The sequence below is a fragment of the Hemicordylus capensis genome, chromosome 5 (assembly GCF_027244095.1).
Source record: "Hemicordylus capensis ecotype Gifberg chromosome 5, rHemCap1.1.pri, whole genome shotgun sequence".
NCBI lineage: Eukaryota > Metazoa > Chordata > Lepidosauria > Squamata > Cordylidae > Hemicordylus > Hemicordylus capensis.
This window is the reverse complement of record NC_069661.1, coordinates 63,663,305-63,684,372: the sequence shown is the minus strand read 5'-3', so window position 1 is coordinate 63,684,372 and position 21,068 is coordinate 63,663,305. Positions and strand designations below refer to the sequence as shown.

General features: G+C 39.8%; 1 protein-coding gene across 4 annotated transcripts in view; it reads left to right on the top strand.

Moving 5' to 3' along the window:
• The window catches only part of LRBA (LPS responsive beige-like anchor protein), a 567,920-nt gene that overhangs the window by 290,621 nt on the left and 256,231 nt on the right, over positions 1–21,068 (top strand). For all 4 annotated transcript variants that reach the window (XM_053251992.1, XM_053251991.1, XM_053251993.1 and 1 more), the window contains exon 38: positions 13,442–13,566. In XM_053251992.1, coding sequence (XP_053107967.1) covers positions 13,442–13,566 — 125 coding nt within the window. The remainder of the gene's footprint in view (positions 1–13,441; positions 13,567–21,068) is intronic.

Sequence of the window (21,068 nt, the reverse complement as noted above, 5' to 3'; positions counted from 1 at the left end):
GCAGGCAGGGCATGTGCCCTAGGTGCCACTGAGGTGGGGGTGCCATGCCAGTTCCTGCCACCCCCACCCCATTGCCCACCTGCCCAGCCCCAGGGCCCCTCAGCCACTTGCCTCCAGCTCCGGCCTAGGATCGGCTAGGCCTAGGATCGGAGCAGCCTGCAAACTGCAGAGCTCTTCTCTCCCCACCTCTCAGCTGATTGGCGGGTGGGCGGGGCTTCCAGAGAGGCCTCCGAGTAGGCCTCCCTGAAGCCTGAACCCGGCAGACCCGAAGGGAGGTAGGAAGCCAGGAAGGAGGCTAGCAGAGTTCCCTGCAGCAGACCCTCTGCCCAGACCATCCAGTACAGCCTTTGCCGGGTAGGCTGTGAATTCCTTTTTGTGGTTACCCCCCTCCCCCCAATATAAGGATCTGCTTGCCATAGGGCTTTGATATGGGGGGTGGGGCAAGACTGAGAAGTCTCTGAATATTTAATTTAAAACAGACTGAAAAATGTGCTGGCTTTAAAAACAAAAACTATCTAAAAAGGCCTATAAGTGGCTTGTTTCATATCAGAAAATTACAAACACTTCTGGAACAAATATTCATTCATTCATTCATTCATTCATTCATTCATTCATTCATAAATGCACTTATGTTCAAGTTGTTTTGCAATCCAGAAGTCTGAGTGAGAACTGTGAAGCATGAGTTGTGCTTTTATTTTATCTTATTTTTCTTGTGTGTGAACTGCTCTCCAATATCTTGCAGGGACTTCAGGGTAAATCTGGCCAACATGTGAATGCAGCACCTCCATTTCAGAGGAGATGTGTGTTAAAGGGCTTTAAAAGCCTCGTGTGAAAAACCTCCTGGAATCAAACTTTACTGAATTTGTTCAGAATTCTGAGAAAACAAACATAAGCTCACCCTTCATGGTTGAAAGTCTCCCTTGCTAATCTGCAGCAAGGGGGCCATTTTAATAATTAGCATTGCTAGTGTGTTCTAGGCATTAAAAGTAGCACAAATATATAGTACTCAGTGTATATCACTATATACTGTGAAGTGTGCATGTGTGTATTCAGTGAAATGTATTTCCAGGCAGCATACTTGTTTTGAAATATCAGACTTAAATCCTTGGGGGCCTGGGGTGTGTGGAGGCCCTGAACTTTGAGGGGCTGGGGGCCCATTTTAAAATCTCATCTTGGCCCATTCCAACCTTCCTATGCCCCTGGCGGTCACTACACATGGGTTTCTGCACAACACCTGCACAGAAGAAACTTCCATGTAGAAAATGTGTCTCTTGTAAATTGACCCTGAATTTTCCATCCATGTGAAGAGTCAATAATAAAAGAACAGCCCACTGCTTGTGACAGGAAGGGGCAAATTACAATGATTTCTTAGTCTGGCAGGGGCTGGTTTTGGCCCTGGCAGAACTTGGCTGTCTGCTCCTGTTGCAAATGCCTGTCTAGTGTGGCAAACTAATGTATCCTCCTCCCTCTTGGTGTCAAAGTAAGCACTGGTGTGGTGAATGCACATATACCCCATCATGAGCCAACAGTTATCATAAGACAAAGGCTGGCAGGAATCATTCACTGGTTTATAGACCACCACCCCACACCTTCTTCTTCCCCTATTTTGCTAGTGGCTATTTGGGCAGGTGATCCTCTAGGACAAAGTCATGTTTTTTTTAAAAAGAATGAGATGAGACAGAGAAAATGACACTTGGAATCTGGACAGGGGCGCAATTTCAGTGCTTGCCCTAGGCGCTATTTTCCCTAGTTACGCCTCTGCCTAGTATTGCTATGTCGATTATTTTAACTTGTTTTTCTTTCTTCTCGACTACAGTTATATCTGGTGTATTGTGTGGCAGATGTTTGTCTGTTTGTAGTCGGAAGTCCCATAATATTTTTACATCTTCATTTTCTTCAACTTTTTCAATTTGATGGTCCCACCAATTTTTGGCTACAGGTAGCTTGTATTTTTTGCAGATGTTCCAGTGTATCATCCCTGCTACCTTGTCATGCCTTTGTTTGTAGTCAGTCTGTGCGATCTTTTTACAACAGCTGATTAGATGGTCCACTGTTTCATCTGCTTATTTACAAAGGCGGCACTTGCTGTTTGTTGTTGACTTTTCTACTTTTGCTCTTATTGCATTAGTTCTTAGTGCCTGTTCTTGTGCAGCCAGTATCAAACCCTCTGTTTCTTTCTTCAAGTTGCCATTCTTAAGCCATTGCCAGGTCTTGTTGATGTCTGATTTTCCACTTATATTGTGCAAATATTGACCATGCAGTGGCTTATTTTTCCATTTTTCTGCTCAGTTCTTGACTTGTTCTTTCTTGTAGACCTGCTTTGTTTCATTGGTGTTGAATAGCTTCGCGTTATTGACCATTTGAAGTGCATCTTCTTCACTGTCCTTGATATATTCTTCAAGGCCTCTTTTCTCCTCCTCCTACTGTTTGATGGACTAGCAGCATTCTTCTTCCACCTGAGCTGCAAGGGAGGTATAGCCTATCGGCATCGCTGGGGGAGGGGGTGCAGAGCATGATTGATGGTCATGATTTTCCTGGTCTTACGATCTATCGTCTCTAGCTCTGCCTGGGTCCAGTCTATTATTCCTGCAGTGTATCTGATAACAGGTATAGCCCAGGTGTTTATGGCTTGTATGGTGTTCCCGCCATTGAGTTTGGACTTGAGGATTTTTCTAACTCTCCTGATGTATTCACTTCCAATTTTTCTTTTAAGTTCAGTGTGTGCGCTGTTATCAGCCTAGAGAATGCCCAAGTATTTGTAATGTTCTTTCTCTTCCAGGTTCTTGATGTTGCTTCCATTGGGCAGTTCTATTCCTTCTGTTTTTCTTATTTCCCCTCTGTTCATTATTAATGCAGCACACTTGTCTAGTCCAAACTCCGTTGCTATATCGCAACTGAATATATGGACAGTGTTTAGCAGTGATTCAATTTCTGACTGGGACTTTCCATATAACTTCAAATCATCCATGTACAGCAGATGGTTTATTATTATTAATCTTATTATTATTTAATACATTTGTACACCACCCCAAACTTTCATCTCTGGGCGGTTAACGATAGCATAAAACAAGTTAAAATATATACAAAATCTTAACACAATTTAACAATTTAAAAATCACCACAAATTAAAACCTTAAAATTTTAAAGAACAGAAAAAGCTTGGGTGAAGAGGTGGTTTTCAAATGCTTTCTAAAAATAGTCAGAGATGGGGAGAATCGTATCTCAGTAGGGAGCGCATTCCACAGTCTCGGGGCAGCAACCAAGAAAGCCTGTCCCAGTGTGGGGCCACCAGCCAAGCTGGCAGCAACTGGAAATAGACCTCTCCGGACAACCTCAATGGGCGGTGGGGATCATAATGAGGAAGATGTTCTCTTAGATACCCAGGGCCTAAGCCATGTAGGGCTTTATAAGTTATGACAAGCACTTTGTATTTTGCCCAGAAACCTATTGGCAGCCAGTGTAACTCTATCAACAAAGAGTGATGTGGTCTCTCCAAGATGACCCCGAGACCAACCTGGCCGCCGCATTCTGAACCAACTGAAGCTTCCGGACTACATACAAAGGCAGCCCCACATGGAGCGCATTACAGAAGTCCAGTCTGGAGGTTACCAACATATGTACCACTGTTTTGAGGTCGTTCATCTCAAGAAATGGATGCAGCTGGCGTATCAGCTGAAGCTAAGTACCCCTGGCCACCGCCTCAACCTGAGAAACCAGGGAGAGGTGTGGATCTAGAAGTACTCCTAGACTGCGAACCTGTTCTTTTTGGGGAAGTGTGACCCCATCTAGAACAGGCAGATCAAAATCATCTCTAGAGTTCTGACCCCACACAATAAGTATCTCCGTCTTCTGGATTCAGTTTCAGTTTATTCTCCAGCCCATTACTGCTTCCAGGCAAGCATTTAGGGAAGTTATGCCATCTCCTGAAGAAGTTGACATGGAGAAGTAGATTTGGGTGTCATCAGCATACTGATAACACCCTGCTCCAAATCCCCTGATGATGTCTCCCAGCGATTTCATGTAGATGTTAAAGAGCGTTGGAGAAAGTATGGAACCTTGAGGGACACCATACTTAAGCTCAGATTTTGAAGAGCAGCAGTCTCTAATCGACACCATCTGGAACTTCCTCTGTCAATTGCCAATTGGAGATCATCCATCAGGCTGACCAAGGCAGTCTCCACCCCATAGCCCACCTGAAAACCAGTTTGAAATGAGTCTAGATAATCAGTTTCCTCCAAGACTGCCTGGAGCTGAGAGGCCACCACCTTCTCAATTACCTTGCCCAGCCATGGGAGGTTGGAAACAGGCCTATAGTTGTTCAACTCCAAGGGATCTAATGCAGGCTACTTAAGAAGAGGTCTAATAATTGCCTCCTTAAGACAAGGAGGCATCCTGCCCTCCCTCAGAGAAGCATTTATGATTTCTACCAGGCCTCCCACAACAGCCTCCCTGCTAGATAGAACAAGCCATGTTAGACAAGGGTCAAGAGAACAAGTGGTAGGCCTCACCATTCCAAGCAGCTTGTCCACGTCCTCAGGAGTCACAAACTGAAACCAATCCAGTCAAATCACATAAGAGGAGTTGCCGGACACCTCTAGGTCAGACATCAAATTAATTGTGGAGTCTCCATCTAAGTCGACCCGAATCCGAGAGATTTTATCTGCAAAAAACTCTTTAAACACATCATATCGGGTAACTGATGGCTCCAAATTCTGATTCAAGGAAGGGGGGCACTTACTAGCCCCCTCACAACCCTGAACAACTCTGCTGGACGTGAACTCGCAGATGCAATATGGGAAGAAAAGAACCGCTTCTTTGCCTCAAGTATTGCCTGAGCATAGATCTTTAAATGTGCTCTATGTCATAATCTGTCGGATTCTATTTGAGTCTTTCTCCACTTGCGCTCCAGTCACCTACCTTGCCGCTTCTGCCCCCGTAGATCTTCCATATACCAAGGGGCCTGTTTTGAATTAGGTCGGAGGGGACGCTTTGGAGCAATCGTGTCTATTGCCCTGGTGAGCATGTTATTCCAGTTTTGCACCAGGACATCAACAGGATCACTGGCAGAGCCAACATTAAATCCCTCCAAGGCTTCTTGGAATCCTGTTGGATCCAATAACCTCTTTGGGCGGACCATTCTAATAGGCCCCTCGCCCCTGCAGAGATGGAAAATGGTTGTAAGCCTAATCTTAAACAGATGGTGGTCCGTCCATGACAATGGGGAAATCACAGGTGTCCCCACCCACAGAACACCACCCTGATCAGAGTAAAAGACCAAATCGAGTGTGTGACCTGCAATGTGCGTCAGTCCGGAGACCACTTGGGATGGGCCCAGTTGTCATGGCTGCTATGAACTCCTGAGCTGCCCCGGACAAATTGGTCCCAAAGTGAACATTGAAGTCCCCCAGCACCAAAAGTCTGTGAGACTCCAACGCAAGTTCCGCAACCAAATCTGTGAGCTGAGTAAGGGATTCCGTTGGGCAGCTGGGTGATCAGTGCACCAACAGAAATCCCAATCTACTCCTGGTCCCCATACTTAGGTACACACATTCAATATTGTCAGATACCTTGACAGGGACCCTGGTAAGGTATTAGGAGCTGGGGAGAGCTTGAAAACAAGCTTTTAACCCTAGTTTAGCCTTAGACACATTTATTCATCCAGGCTTTTAATTAGATTTATAGTTTTAATATTTTTAATAATGAGTTTTAAATATCTTTAATATTTTACATGATTTTAATTGTAAACCACACAGAGACCAAAGTTTTAGGAGGTATAGTAATATTTTAAATAATAAATGAATAAATGAGAGGTGTGGATCCAGGAGTACTCCCAGACTTTGTCTCCCAGAGTCCTTGTAAGGATTATTGGATGGCAATTGCAAACTACCTTTTACAATAAAAGTGCTAGGGATTTTTCATTTTTGAATACAAGAGCCTTAAAACCTTGAAAAAAGGTAGCTGACTTTCTCTTGGAATCACTTGCAAAACACAACAGAAGTGGTGCACCTCACCGTACTGTTACTTTGATAATATACTTACATGCTACCTATGTGTCCCAGAATGCTCAAAGGAGTTCGTCTGCTATTCTCAGGTTTTTCTGGAGTAAGGGGGTGCTTTTTATACCCTCTGCTATTAAACTTTTTCTTGCCAAATCTCTTGCTCAGCTTACATATGGTGCGCAGCTAGGGCCCTTATCTAGCTTTCAGCTGGTGGAGAGAATTCAGTCTAAATTCCTTAGAGCTGTACTTTCGACCCCCCGTTGTGTCTCTAACACCAGATTGAGAGTGGAGACGGGTCTAGTCAAGGTGGAGGCTAGATATTGGATACTTACAATTTTTTATTGGATTAAAATCCATCATTCCCATGGTAGTTTAGTGTTTCTTACATTACAAGATTCATTTCATGCCTCTTGGGAACGCATAATACTTACTAAATTGGCAACATTGGGGTTGCTTCCGCTAACCCTGCTTAAAATGTAAGTACAACAAGCCCGTGCATTGGTGAAACAGAAAATATTAGACACGGAGTGGCAGGAAGATTTATCTAAGTCGCCAGGTTTTTATTGTAACGATACCTCAGGGTATCTTGTTGCTCCTTTATCCTATCTGCAACAATTAGATATCCCCAAATATAGGCTGGCTTTCACACAGGCCAGATGTAGATGCCTTCTCTCTGCTGTCCTTGAAGGTCGTTACAGTGGGACTTCTTATGCGGAGCGTTTATGCCCCTGTGGTGGTGGGGAGGTTGAAACAATCAAACATGTTTTGCTTTATTGCCCCTTTTATAGGGTCTTACGTCTAGAATTAATATCTCCACTGCTGGCTCGTTTTCCAGGAAATTCGCCTAGTCAACAAGTGGCTTTCCTGCTTGAGGACAGTACTCCTGCCATCACTCAAAAAGTGGCGGGCTTTTGTGCGGCAGCTCGAAGATCGCGTCAGTTTTTAATTAATAATTCTAGTGCTGCTTTATAACCTTTCAGTTATAATATTGTTGGTGGGTTAGACTGTTGATATGTTATTTTTTTAACTGTTATTTATATTTTAATTGTTTTTTTCCCCCCGTTGTGCTGGTCATAGACCGTAATAAACTTTGATTGATTGATAGATAATATACTTCACCCAGTAAGATGGATGTCGATAAATGTTATTACCAAGGTACTATATCTGTATTAATACATACCATGTTGGCTACCTAAAATGTACTATGTATATCAGTATATCGTACTAATTACTCTAATTATTATTATATGCAGTTTTGCTTTCAAGATATTGCTTCCTGAAGCTTTGCCTAAGCTTAAAAAATATTTAATGCCATGAACTCTATGAAGCTTAGAACATATTTAACTCCACAAAACTCTTTTTCCATTAAGATGGCATAGAGATCGGTAGCTTGTATTTTATTTATGGCCACTGCTTGATAAATGGTAGAGGTTTTAGTTAGTATTCTCCATCTCTATCTGCATGAAAGCACAGTGCATTTCAGTTCATGAGACAGAAGAGGATGCTTTATCTCATGATGCCCCCTAATACCTGGATGTTATTTCATCTAGATTTATGCTGAAAGAAAAGCCTTGCTGGAACCTGAGCACTTTTATCTTTCAATTTAAAATCTAGTGCATAATACTTATGACTGAGACAGAGGGTAGGCAAGCCATTTATTTAACTTTCAGTTAAGATTCTAATTAGAATTTTAATTTTTTTTTTTACAGTCATCTGGAAATAAGGAAAAATGCTTCATCTTAAAATGTTGAAGCATTACAACCTTCATGGTACAATGCTTCAAATATATAAAAGTCATCATTAGCATGTTTGGTTTTACTGCTATACTTAATTTTCTGTGACAATTAATGATTTCAAAAGTGACATCCAGTAATCAAATGCATATTATGCTGGGGCTTGTGGAAAAATAAGGCTACAGTCCCAAGTATACTTACTAGAAAGTAAGTTCCATTGAATTTAGTGGGACTTACTTCCAACTAAGTATACATGAGATCAAGCTATACCTTAAATATTTTTTTAAAAGGTGGGACTTCTCCCTTTAAATATGAACTTACAATGAGCATCAGTGCATTTTTATTATTTTGTCATGTAGATGCAATATTCAACAGAGCTTTGATACCTGATCCTGTGAAACAGTGCTTGGATTTATCCCTTCATGGGCCTGGTACCAACACAAAAGCATAACTGAAAAGGCAACACAACACAAAAGGGCATGATGAGTCATGAGTGCCTCTCATCATGGTATTTGCCTTTTTGTATTGGGGGCTTGCTCTGATATGAAGTCATCAGTTATGCTTTTGTGTTGGTAAAGTGAGGTGGCAGTGGATTGGGGGTGCCATTAAGGGTGACAGAAATTGTCTGGGGTGTGAGGGCAGATGGAAAAAGGAGGCTCATGGCGAACAAAATGTCACCTTTTAACCTTGGGCAGCCAAACATTCTTGCACTATGGCAGAGCAGCAGCATCACTGGTGGTGGTGTTCTGGCTATTATGCCTGCCTCTACCACAGCATCAAAATGCCATATAGGGATTAAATAGGGAAGCAGCAATATTATCTCTGTTCCCTTGCATTGTAATCCTACTCTACTCTAATTACTATCCACATCTCCATTTGACAACACCCACACCACTGTTTTTACTTTTAGATATGACCATTTAAACTAAAGTGCGGCATGAAAAGGTGGAGATGAGTGTTGAATATATCCACCCTGCCCACACTTCCCCTTCCCCTTCCCCTTCCCCTTCCCCTTCTACTTCTCTCCCATCATTTTTCTCCTGCTTGGGCTACAAATAAACCCCTTTTGGGACCAAAAAATGGATGGGGAGGAGCAGTTTCTTGGGGTAGGTGAGCGGCATGGATAGGGGGAATTGTTCAGCATCCCTCTTCTGCACAATAATTTAAGTGGGCATTAATCTCCGTTGATAGGAAAACCAGCAAGATCCACACTGTAATGCACAGGTTGTGCCACTATCTATTTTGGCCCTTGGGCACTGGTTTTGATGCTTTCAAATAGACCTGAGGGTAACATTCTGAGAAGGTTTATTGGATGATCATCATAATGTAAGCTGTTATGAGGATAATTAATAGCCTCAGCTTCTCAAGCTGTCAGTCAGGCACTTTCCTCAACAGCACAAAACTCACACTCATGACCAGGCATAAGCAAACATTTTACCTGCATGATGTATTTAACCTCCAGCCCAGGAAACAAGAGATGTTTTTCTTTTGAACAGGCATCTTGTGAAATGAGCTCCAGACTGGTCTCCTGTTTTCATTACAGCATGTGGTTTATTAAGGCTACTGCACTGTACTTTCTGTCTGGTTTCATGTTTGGCAAAATTACCCTTCACACAGATAGATTTTTCCCTTTTAAACCAGTTTTATTGTAGATAATACTACCACATTGATTCATGTTAGGGTTGTACTGACTTCCGTGAAATGTTAGCTTAATTTTGGTTCTTTTCCATAGAAGCCATAAAATTGTGGGTTGAATTTAGAGCTTTTTGCATGAATGAATGGCGGCCTAATCCTTTCACTTCATGACTTAGAAAGCTGCATTTTTTGTTGCCAACTTTTCTTTCTGCATAGCTGTAGCAGTTGTCCTTATCTGGATTCTGTTTTGGAAACACAGTTCTGCAAGGAAGTGATCTTGCAGTACCCTAGCACACAACTCATTAGTGGTAAATCTTCAGCAGTTGCAGGACACTCTAACTTCATTGTCCAGAGAGAGATATTTTTAGGCTCTTCAATCTGCCATTTGAATCTATGCAAATTGGTCTGCATTGCAGTCAGTAGTCAGCAATTTTATTTGCTGCTGGACCAGTCACAAAAGTCATGGGCCACTTCACTTGCTATTTCTTTCCTTCTACTTTATATTTCTCCCTGAATAGCACCCAACTGCTTCCTGTATCTGGAAAGTATCTGCTCACTATTCTCCCAGAAATAGTTCCTCTCTCCTTCTGGAAGTGAGTGTGCTCAAGAAGTGCTCTGAGCTTCAGCTAGCAGTCCAGCAAGACCTTGGAGATCATAAGAAAGTGAATGGTAATCTGGCAGTTCAGATACTGCCAGTTGCTAACCATGTTGTACTGAAATGCACTTAGTATTCTGGGAGACATAAGCCACTGCCTTATACCGAGTCAGACCATTGCTCAGTATTCTCTACACTGGCAGTGGCTCTTCAAGGTTTCAGGCAGGAGTCTTTCCGAGCCCTACTGGAGATGCCAGGGATTGAACCCAGGACCTTCTGCATGCAAAGCCAAATGCTCTATCACTGACCTACAGTCCAAAAGATGCTGACAGTAATGCACTATCCACTAGAATAAATAGTCTGGCATTTCTGTAAAACTTCATAGCTTTGTCAGAAAAGTGTATAGCCACACATCCGGCACAATGCAAGGCAGAATCATGGTCTAGCATTAAAATATTTCAACTACTTTGGCACAATGGTCATAGAACACTAGAAGTCAAATTCTATCTTGTCTGATTGTCTCCGTTAAACTGAGGCTGTGACTTTCTTGTGGCTAAAAATGCTATAAATGGAGCAAATGGATTGTTTTATCTATTACTGTTGTTTAAAAAAAAAACACAAAATTATTTGCTTTTTAAAAAACATTTGACCTGTTAGTAGATTCCGATTGTCACAGGATACCTCTGTACAGCTCCAAATTACTCGATAGTCTCCAGTTAAATCCAGTGAAGTTGAGGCTCTGTGGCAGGGATAGGCAACCTTGGCTCTCTCTCCAGCTGTGCTTGAACTACAACTCCCATTATCCCCAGACACATTGTGGCTGGGGATAATGGGAGTGTTCAACAACAGCTGGGAGGGCTGTTCAACAACAGCTGGGAGGACTGTTCAACAACAGCTGGGAGGGCTGGGGTGATGGGAGTTGTAGTTCAACAACATCTCCTCTGTGGCAATGAACACATTTCCTTTCTAATTTTCTCTTTTGTTAATCTGTTGTAAACTGTCCTGGAAGTTGACTGAAGAATGATATAAAACTGTTCTAAATAAATAAATATCTAAAATGTATTCTACTTGAGTACCATTATGTATTAACTAATCAAGGCACATGTGAAGTAACTTGTACTGAGTTTTGAAAACAATCTAGAGACTTGATAGTTTTCTAATGAATTATTTTTCAGAATATACTTTCATGCCTCACTGTATTGTTAGATGTGATTTAACTAATTTCCACACAGTTGCCTAACATGTTCTAATTTTAAGCAGAAGAATGGCATTTAATTTCTTCATCAAAAGTGTGGAGAGATGAATGGATTACATTAATAATTTACCATCTTTGCATAATACTGTAGTGCAGAGTGTTGGAAGGATTGATGGCAAAAGCAGTTAACAAATTTTAGAAACCTCCATCAGCTTTTCATTGTCATATGTTTGTGGTGCTGGCTACAATAAGCTTTGCAAGAGATCTCAGTCCAGAGAACTAATTACTTGTGCCGATTGCCATACTGATGAATAGACTCTCATTGTATCATTCCCCTGAAGAAGAGGAGCAGTTTGTGATTCACGACTCTATCCTAGTTGATATTTGATAGTAATTTTAACAGATAAATGAAAGGAAGGCAGAATGATGAAGTGGCTATCCATGCTCTATGACTATCAAAGACATACATATAGCCAGCTGTGTTGTGCCTTTTTTGTAATCACTAATGGAGAATTTTAAGTTATTAATCATATTTTGAACAAATGTAGGTGTTGTGTGTGTGTGTGTGTGTGTGTGTGTGTGTGTGTGTGAGAGTGAGTCTAACAATCCTGGGTAAATCCTACAGAATTACTTCAAAAATGAAGTTTCTCAAGCCTGTGTGTGTTTAAAATACATAGTACATAGATAATAAAAACACAGGTCTTTCATTTTAAAAGGATACAAATAATTAATTTACAGAATAGTGATAAGTGTAGGAACAAAGGGACAAAGTAGCTAGTGATTTAATACTTGAATTGAATTTATTAATGAAACATGTATTTTCATACAATGTATTATCTAATGTGGAGCCTTAAAAAGTTAATGAGTAGAGCTTCACAGTAGGCATGTAGCTCTTCATTTTATATTAGATAACTAGATTCACCCCAACAAGAAATATTTTCTCTTTCTGGAGACTAAATAATTAAAGGTTCGGGGAACCACCAGTATTGTGTGTTTATAATCATTTGTAATCTATAAATTAATCAGACCTATTAATTTGACAGAGTTGACAGATATACAATTATTATTAGCTCATTAAAAAGAAATGAGATCATACTTTGTATTTTTGGTTTATTGCTCATGAAGAAGACATTCTTTTTTTATAAACAAAATTATAATTTTGTAATTGGGTCATGGAGATGGTGGTCGTAGATCTCTGGTGATAGTGCTATTCCTGTAGGTTTTATTAGTTTACATATACTAAAATTTATTTACATATATAGGGGTGAATACATACCTGAATGGGATACTTTTGTGTTTTTTAATGGTTAATATACAGCTTTACAGCATACTCACTCATGATCATCTAACAAGATAGGAACTGGCATTTATATATGACCATATTAAAAAGATCTATGCTTATTTGAATAATATAATATGGAAAATAACAAATGTGATAGCACCTTTTCCTAAACGTAAAATTTAAAAGTATGCTTTCAGTATCACACACCATAACATGTAGTTCTTAATTAAATACAAAAATGTAGCTACATGAAACAGAAATCCAATCTGATTTGTTTAAGAAAATAGATTGCTACTTCACTCTCCTGGAATGGTTTATTTAAAAACAGGAAATGGAAACGAAATGTATTTTCTTGTGTTGTTCTAAGCCTCAGGGGCTAAATGTAATGAATATTTTAAGAGATTATTTTAATTAAATTCCTGCACATCTAAACAGAGTAATATTTTATTATCACATACATAATCATGTAACAGTAGTATTCATTAAAGTTAACACTTTCTCGACCAAGAATTCATGGTATGATTTACTGACCTTGTGCAAAAAGGCACAAATTAGGAAGAAAAATGAAGGGGGACAGACTTTGATTAATATAGGTAATGCTATACCATATTTATAATAGCCTTTTCCTTATTCTGGTTTATAAATGCAGTCACTGAGAAAGGTGCCCTGCTGAGGCTGAAATGAGGCTGAAATCGGAGCACATGCCACTAGAGTGTGGGGAAACTGATCACACTGTCAGCAATTCATTTCAAAATGATGTATTTAGTGCTCATTTCACCTTCCAAAGGAAAAAAAAGGGGGGGGGGGAAGGAGTTCTTCAGACTGGAAGGTGATATTGTTATTTTCAAGGACATACCTAAGTTAAAGATTGTAGAAAGGGGTTTGGGGTGCTATTTAAAAAAAAAAAATCCTGAGCAAACAAGGAAAGCTTTATGCAGAAATTCAGTGCTACCATGCTGTTTGATAATTGCTAACATATGTGGTTCCTCTGTTTCATTGTAGTCGTCCTCGTGAGTTCTGGCGCCTTGACTACTGGGAAGATGACTTGAGGCGCCGGCGACGATTTGTGCGTAACCCCCTTGGATCGACACATCCTGAAGCAACGTTAAAAGCAGCCATAGAGCATGGTTAGTGTAAAATCTGCTTCTTGCCAATAGCAGCAGGTACAGTACATGGCAATGACGCCTAGAGCTTCATTCATCTGGTTGAATGTGAAACTGTTTCACATTTAGAGGTCTTGTCATTGCATTTCAGACTTGTGCATTCAAGACCTAATTATATCTAGGCATCTGTCTGTGCAAGTCCTTCTCACAGAGGTTGAACTTGCCAGTGATTTGAGACAAAGGTAGAAGTTTCCTTCATTCCCTTGGTATGGTTTTGTGACAAATTATCGTATGAGTTATAGCAATATGGACAAGATATACTTTCTTGTGAGAAATCCCCACAGATTATTTTAATTAGTTTCATCTTTAAATTAATGCTTTAAATTGTGTGCAGATCTATATTTTCAAGGGACTTTATTCTAATTCGTCTATATATTAATTCCTTTTTAATCTAGAAGGTGATAGAAACTCTGAGCAAGGTACTTCTAAATGTGAAGAGTAAAACATATATGGTATTTTTGCATCGCATCACATCCCAGAAATGTGGAATATATTTATATTGCAGAACTATGTTTCTTTTCTAAACTACAAAAGGCACTTTGAGCTAAATAAAACATATTGTTCTTTAAATTTAATGGCTTTTGAAACTAAAATTTCAGTTTTACCATGTGCTTAGACTTTCTTGGAACTTCAATCAGATAAATAATACTAAAATTCATTTTAAAACTAATTTAGATATGCCTTGCTTATTAAAAGGATACTCATTAACTTTGGAAGCGAATGTTTCTTGAACAGAATGCAGCAAATTATGAAATTTGCATTGAACTGGTTGTATCCATTGTAACTCACTTTCCATTTGTGTATTAATGGTAAGCAGCTAATCCCTATCTGAAATAATCTTAATTTTGTGTGTCTCTAGGAAGACAACATTCTTTCAAAAGTTTATCCCAAGCCAAACACCTTAACCTCTTGCACCTATCCTTAAACAGTCATTTCTGAAGGAAAATGTCTCCAATATGTCAGTAGCTATAATGACGAATCTGACAGCAATCCTTAAAATAAATGACTATACAGAGAAAAGCCAATAATGGGATCTAAACGCAATAATGAACCTTGATCCTTACATCTTTGGCTGAAGGAGAGAGGGAGAAATGAGATGTACAATTATAATTAAGCACTTTTTGCTTTGGGACTCCCTGCAAACATTTGTGTTACACATTCTCCATGGTTTTCAAGAGTGTAAACTGTCTTTGACAATTATACCTAGCTTCAGTAATGCTGACACTAATTTGTATTATTTCTTATATTTGCAGTAATGAACTGTAACATTAAATTTAGAAGCAGTGTCTCTTCATAGCTCAATTTTTTAACATCATGTGAAACTAGATTAACCATTCTTGATAAGAGTTGAAAATAGTTAATGTTTTTTGCCATTTCTAACACTGTGTTCTTCATTGTTAAATAGGATTGTAGTATGCTGTGCAATAGCAACAGAAATTTTCCAGACCTTGTTTTCTAGAGTAGTGCAGATGACAACAATCAGTTGGCAATCTGCACTATAGGCTGCCATTTTTCACTGAAAGTAGTGTATCAGCTGCCGTTTTATAGTCAACCAAGTACACTAAGTTAAAACACATTCATAAAAGTAGTTTATATTAAGAAGATGGGAAAGAATACCAGTTGGAAATGCTGACACGATATAGTGGTGTCAATTCAACAATATGGTATTCCCATCTGAACTGCATGATCAATGTTAACATGGCCCTTTGAATTAAGGAAAACAAAGAACACTCTTGAGGCCAATATTTCTTTTTGGGATTTGTATCCTTCCCTATCTCAGGGGCTCATGGTGAATAGCAACAAGCTAGTGTTATAATAGAAATAGCAAATAAAATTATGCAGCTAGAATCCAAAGTATTATATAAATGAACCCAAGGATTTTCACATACTTAGTGGGATTTTGTTTTACTTCTTTCCTTCAAACAGCAGACCTTCAGGTCATATCAAAAAATGCTTTTTAAGTTTTTGCTTTTAAGATTCAGTTTCAACAGTAGTTTACAATGCAGTATGTTTTGGAAATACAAGTCTAAATCCCCCTTATACATACTGAGCTAGCTGTTCTGTGGATCTGTACTACTCAACCCAGGCTCTCTCTGTTTGCTCAAATGAAAAGGCCTTAAAGCAGATTCATGCCATCATTTTTCAGTGCCAGTTTTCTTCATGCAATCATCCTTAGTACCTTCATGCTTGTAATTGTGTAGAGAAAGCACCATGTGAATCAGTGGCCCATTGCTACATTTTGCAGCTATTTCCACATTTGTGGGAAATATATTTTGGCACTGTCACAACTGAAGTGTAACTGAGCAAAGGTGCACCCTTTAAGCTGGTGACTTAGCAGAGGGAGAATAACAGTTCCTGTCCAGCCACAACATAGCATCTATCTGATGGCTGTTGCTGATGTCCACCTTGTGTTTCTCTGTCGATGTGAGCCCTTTGGGGGTTTCTTATTTCTTTTTCTATGTATGTAAACCACTTTGAGAACTTTCTTTTTGCTGAAAAGCAGTATATAAATTCATCATCATATCTCCTTCTGGTTCTTCAAGTGGTTTCTCTGCTCTAGCATGACACATATGGGAATGATTTATGTAGCAAAATTTTGATGGAAAATGACTATTTCATGAAGTTGATACCTTCAAAAGGTTTTCACTTGGACAAACATCCGAAGAAAGACGTTTCCCTTATTTCCTGTGTGTGTAACTAAGCAAGAATGGCTATTTGTGAAATAAGAGCACTTATTTGTGAAACTAAGAACACTTCTGCATAAACCTTTGATATTTGAACTTAGAGCATGGAGGACATTTTTCAACAGTTGACTGATTAGTCTTAGGGACTGTAATGCACTACTGCTTGAGTAAGCTGCCCTGAGCAGTAGTGCATTGGAGGGTCAGGGTAAATAAAGTTTGTAAAATAAATAATGGAGTAGAGAGTAATACAGAATTGGCCATGTTAATAAATATTTTCTAATAAATGGGTATACCATCTCATAATCTGAACCAAAATCCTGGTGACCAGAAATGAATCTATGTTCCTGCACTTTAGGATGTCACCAGAATTCTCACTGGACTTCTGTCCTGTGATTTCTTTTTAATAATTAATTACAAAGCATTCTATTTCAACAATATACACTCAGTTCTACCGTCCATTTGTAATTAAAATGGACTACAGTCCATTTGTATTGAAGCAATTGGATTCAAGACAATCAAGATTATGTTGAATGGAAACTACACTGGTTTAATTCCAAGTATTTCAGTTTAACTGGGATGTAGATCAGGCTGATGGTCATTCCTGTGGGAAATATTCCTTTTTGTTATGTGGGCAAGTGGTTCTTTTTCCTTATGGATTCCACTTACCTTACCTTTTTTAAAAATTTTGATTCTGCTTAGAAGAGAGCTAGGATTAAAGTGTGAATTATATCAGGAAAACATTGTAGTCAACCTTGTAAAAATAAATGTGTTTCCCCTCAGAATTAGCATAGTTGTTAATACTCCCACAATTCTAGATTATAACAGCACTCACTATATACAACGGTACTATTAAAACAAAATAAAATATAGTATGCAAACCTCCTTCCTTTTAAATGCAATGGATTTTGCAGTAAACTTCAGTTGGGAAAGGAGTATTCCCATAGCTCTTACCCCAGAGAATGCACTGTGAAAGCTTGCAATTGGAAGAAGTGGAAAAGATCCAAAAACAATCAGCAACCAAGACATAGTATAGTAAGGCCTAGAGAGAAAAAAAGCAAAAATCAGCTTGTTGCAGCCTCATTTATGTATTTCAGTAGCCATCTCTTTCAGGGATTGATTTGATTTGAAGGAGAGCCTCTGGTGCAGAGGTGGCAGAGTAAATATCTGAAGACTAATGTTCTCTGTTCAGACAATCAATATCAGCCCCATGACTATACTCCTGGCTACCTTCTAGTTAAAAACATTTTTTTTAAATTCTGACAATTTAATTGCCCTTCCCAAACACACATTAAATTGCCTGGGAAAAAAGACTATAGGATATTTTTCAAAAAGGGTGGGGAGCAAGAGACCATTCAAAATGGTTATTTGTAAAAGTCAGGCTAGAAATGTGACTGCTTTAACTTTATTTTGCCTTTGTTACTGAATTCTGAACTAGTCTTCAGAAGAAAAACAAGATGTCTATTGTAGCACCATTGTGCAAAAAAGTAGGATTTTATACCACTCCATAATTATCCTTCATGAAGTGCCTAGTGCACAAATTTCTAATGAACAGTGTGCAGTACTATATATGGACCAAGGACAGGATTGCTCTAGTATTCAAATAATTTAAAATCTGAACACTGCAGGATTCTGAAAACATGACACACAAATTGAAAGTGACGACAAAACTGCAATGAATTATTTGTCCCCTTTTGCTTGTCCCTTAACACTTAGATTGCTGATTATGTTTTCCAATGTAGATAATCCTAATCTTGTTGGAGACAAAATGATAATATTATCATGAACATTTTTTCCCTCCAGATACACATTTTGGGAAACATCTTAGTTTCTTCATAGTTTTATCAGTAAATATCTCCAGCTGTGGGAGATCTCAAACCAGCAACCTTCTGGAAGCTGAAATGGAGCTTTGTTCCCTAAGACACTGCCTTCTCCTGAAAAATCACAGCTCTCCTGGGTCCATCTGCCATGTCCACTCCCCACACATGATTGGTCACTGCCCTTCCCTGTTATAAAATAACCTCCTCTTGTTAGTAGACTTTGGTCAGCAACTCCCCCTGGCTGACATCCAGATTAATATGTGTGCCAAGAACTGTTGTGTGTGCACAACAGGTAGGGACAATTTTCTTCCACCTGCCCTTTCCTCTGCAGCCCACTAGACCTACCAATGTCCCTGGGAGTTGTGGGACAACCCCCGGGGCATTTTTTTAGGAGGTACAGAGTAGGGATGTGCTCGGAGCATTTTAGCACCTATATTTCCAGGTGCTGAAACGCTTTGAGCTCCCCCAGCCAAATCATTTTGGCTGGGGGCGAGTGAGTGGACACTTTAAAGGGAGGAAGGCAGGTCTTTTCTGCCCCTCCATTACACCTTTGCTGTCCCCTGCTGTCCCTGAGCGGCGCTATTTGTATTGAGTAGCCAGGTTCTCTGTTTGCCCAGCTGCATTTGCTTAGAAGCAGGAAGTTCCATATTCCCAGAAGGAAATGACAAGCAAATGCAGTCGTTCAAACAGAGAGCCCAGCTGCTAAATACAAACAGTGCAACTCTGGGACAGCAGGGGACAGCAAAGGTGTAATTGAGGGGCAGGTAAGACCTGCCTTCTTCCCTTTAAAGTGCCTGCTTTCTGCTGCCCCAGATGTGCACGAAACACTTTGTGCACAGCACATCCCTCGTACAGAACAGTGGCGGCTGGTGGTTCCTGGGATGGAGTGGGTGGGTGCTAGGCAGGGCAGGTGATGGGTGGAACCACAGGTAATGGTTCCAATGGATCCAATGGTGGGCAGCTGTGGAAGTGGAGCCAGGACAAGGCAGGTGCCAAAGCGATAACTGGAAATGTGCAGATATGTAGCTAATGAGCTGGATCAAAATAAACACACACAAATTTCAGTTGCTTACCAGCACAGATACAGAGAAATATGGAAAACATCAGTTACTTTATAGTGTTTAACAGGACTGCAGTAGTGTGTAGATTTGATCCTGCCTAACACGGCAGGATCAAAACACACACACACACACACACACACACACAGCAAAAGAACTGTACAAGCCACAAGTAAAGCACAGATGAGCCACAAAAGGCTGCTTCTGTGGAGAGTAAATGAATACTACTAATAAATGAAAATGAAAGAGCCTGGGTAGCTCTTTGTGCCTGATTATTATTATTTTTAAAATGAATACTACTACAAATAAATAATAACAATAAGAAATAATTCTGAGCCAGAGTGGTAAAGTGGTTAGTGTGCTGAACTAGACTGGGGAAATCCAAGTTCAAATCCTCATTCAGCCATGAAACTCATTGGGTGACTCTGGGACAGTCACTTATCTCTTAGCATAACTGTCATAGGGCTGTTGGGAGGATAAATGTAACCATCTGCACTACTGTGGGCTTCTTGGAGGAAGCACAGGCTATACATATAAAAGTAAATAAATCTATATAAGCCACAGGTACAGACTAGCTACAAAGGTGGAGAACAAGTTCATCTGAAGTTAAAAGGACAATTCTGCCTGCCCATTTCAAAAATCTATACATAAATAATAGAAAAATCACACGTTTTTTCAATGATGCTTGCTGCAGCTATGAACCTGTATGCAGCTATGAACTTAGAGGACACCATGGGAAGCAAAGATGCATAGGGACACACTCTCCCTATTCCATGTCTTCTGAACAGCTGGATGCCACTCTCTGCCCACCTTGGGTGCTCACCACTTAGCCTGGGTGTCCATTCTAGCAAGCAACAATTTTTTTAAAATAGAGATCACTTCCTTAATTCTTGTCCAATGAACCATAACTCTCCCAGTTATGTTGATGTTGAGATACTTGCCACAATCCAGAGAAAAAAACCTGGTTAGCTCTCTGCATAGCAAATTGATTTTAAAAATTATTTTCCTTCCAGAAGAATCCATTCCTTCTCTACATACACCACACCCACATAGAAAATTATTTGGAAAAGTTTCAAATAGAAATCCATGAATATACTCTAAAAGAACTTTCTGGCTTTTCATGCCAGTTTCTAACTTTAATTAGGCCATTATTACAGTTTGTTTTTCCTTACAATGCTCTATGGCATGTCATTTTGGGAATAAGCCATAATGTGTTGCATACAGATCAGAACAGAGAGCAAGGGAGAGAAAACAGAGGTTTCATTGCTCCCCTCCAAACAAACACAAAGAAGCCAGCAAAAGATCAGATATACCGCCAGCCTGCCTGCTTGCTCTAACCAAAGTAATGGTTGGATTCTTCTGAATAGCTAAGAGAAAAAGACTTCCCCACCCTCTGGGCATTCTTACTGGCTGCCTAAGGAGTCAATCAGCCTAGCCCCTCACTGATTGGTGGATAAGGTGGTCCTAGGACCACCCACTTTGTAAAAAACAAAAGTGAGCATGCTTATTGGCTCCTGCCTTGTATTAATATTTTAAAAGATCTGGGGTTTTTCATTTGTTCTTTGAAGTTGGTGCTACCATTGCCCACCTCACAACTCTTAAAGCAGCTGCAGGCAAGAGCAGCAAGGAACATCAGTAGGCACAAAAAATGGAGGCAGAGACAACATGGCTGACTGAGAAATTTAAAGTGAGCCCCACCCACTTTGCCCATAGATAAATTCGCCCCTAGTTCAGAGGACTGCAGAAGGAAGGGTGTGTGTGGAATCAGTAAAAATAACTTCTCTCCTGTTGCACATATGAAACATGTATCAACCTTGCACTTTGTTAGTATAGATGTGAGTCACTATATGTGCAGCTCAAAATAATGTGCTTTATTCTTATTCATTCCTACCTCATTTCTCAGCCAC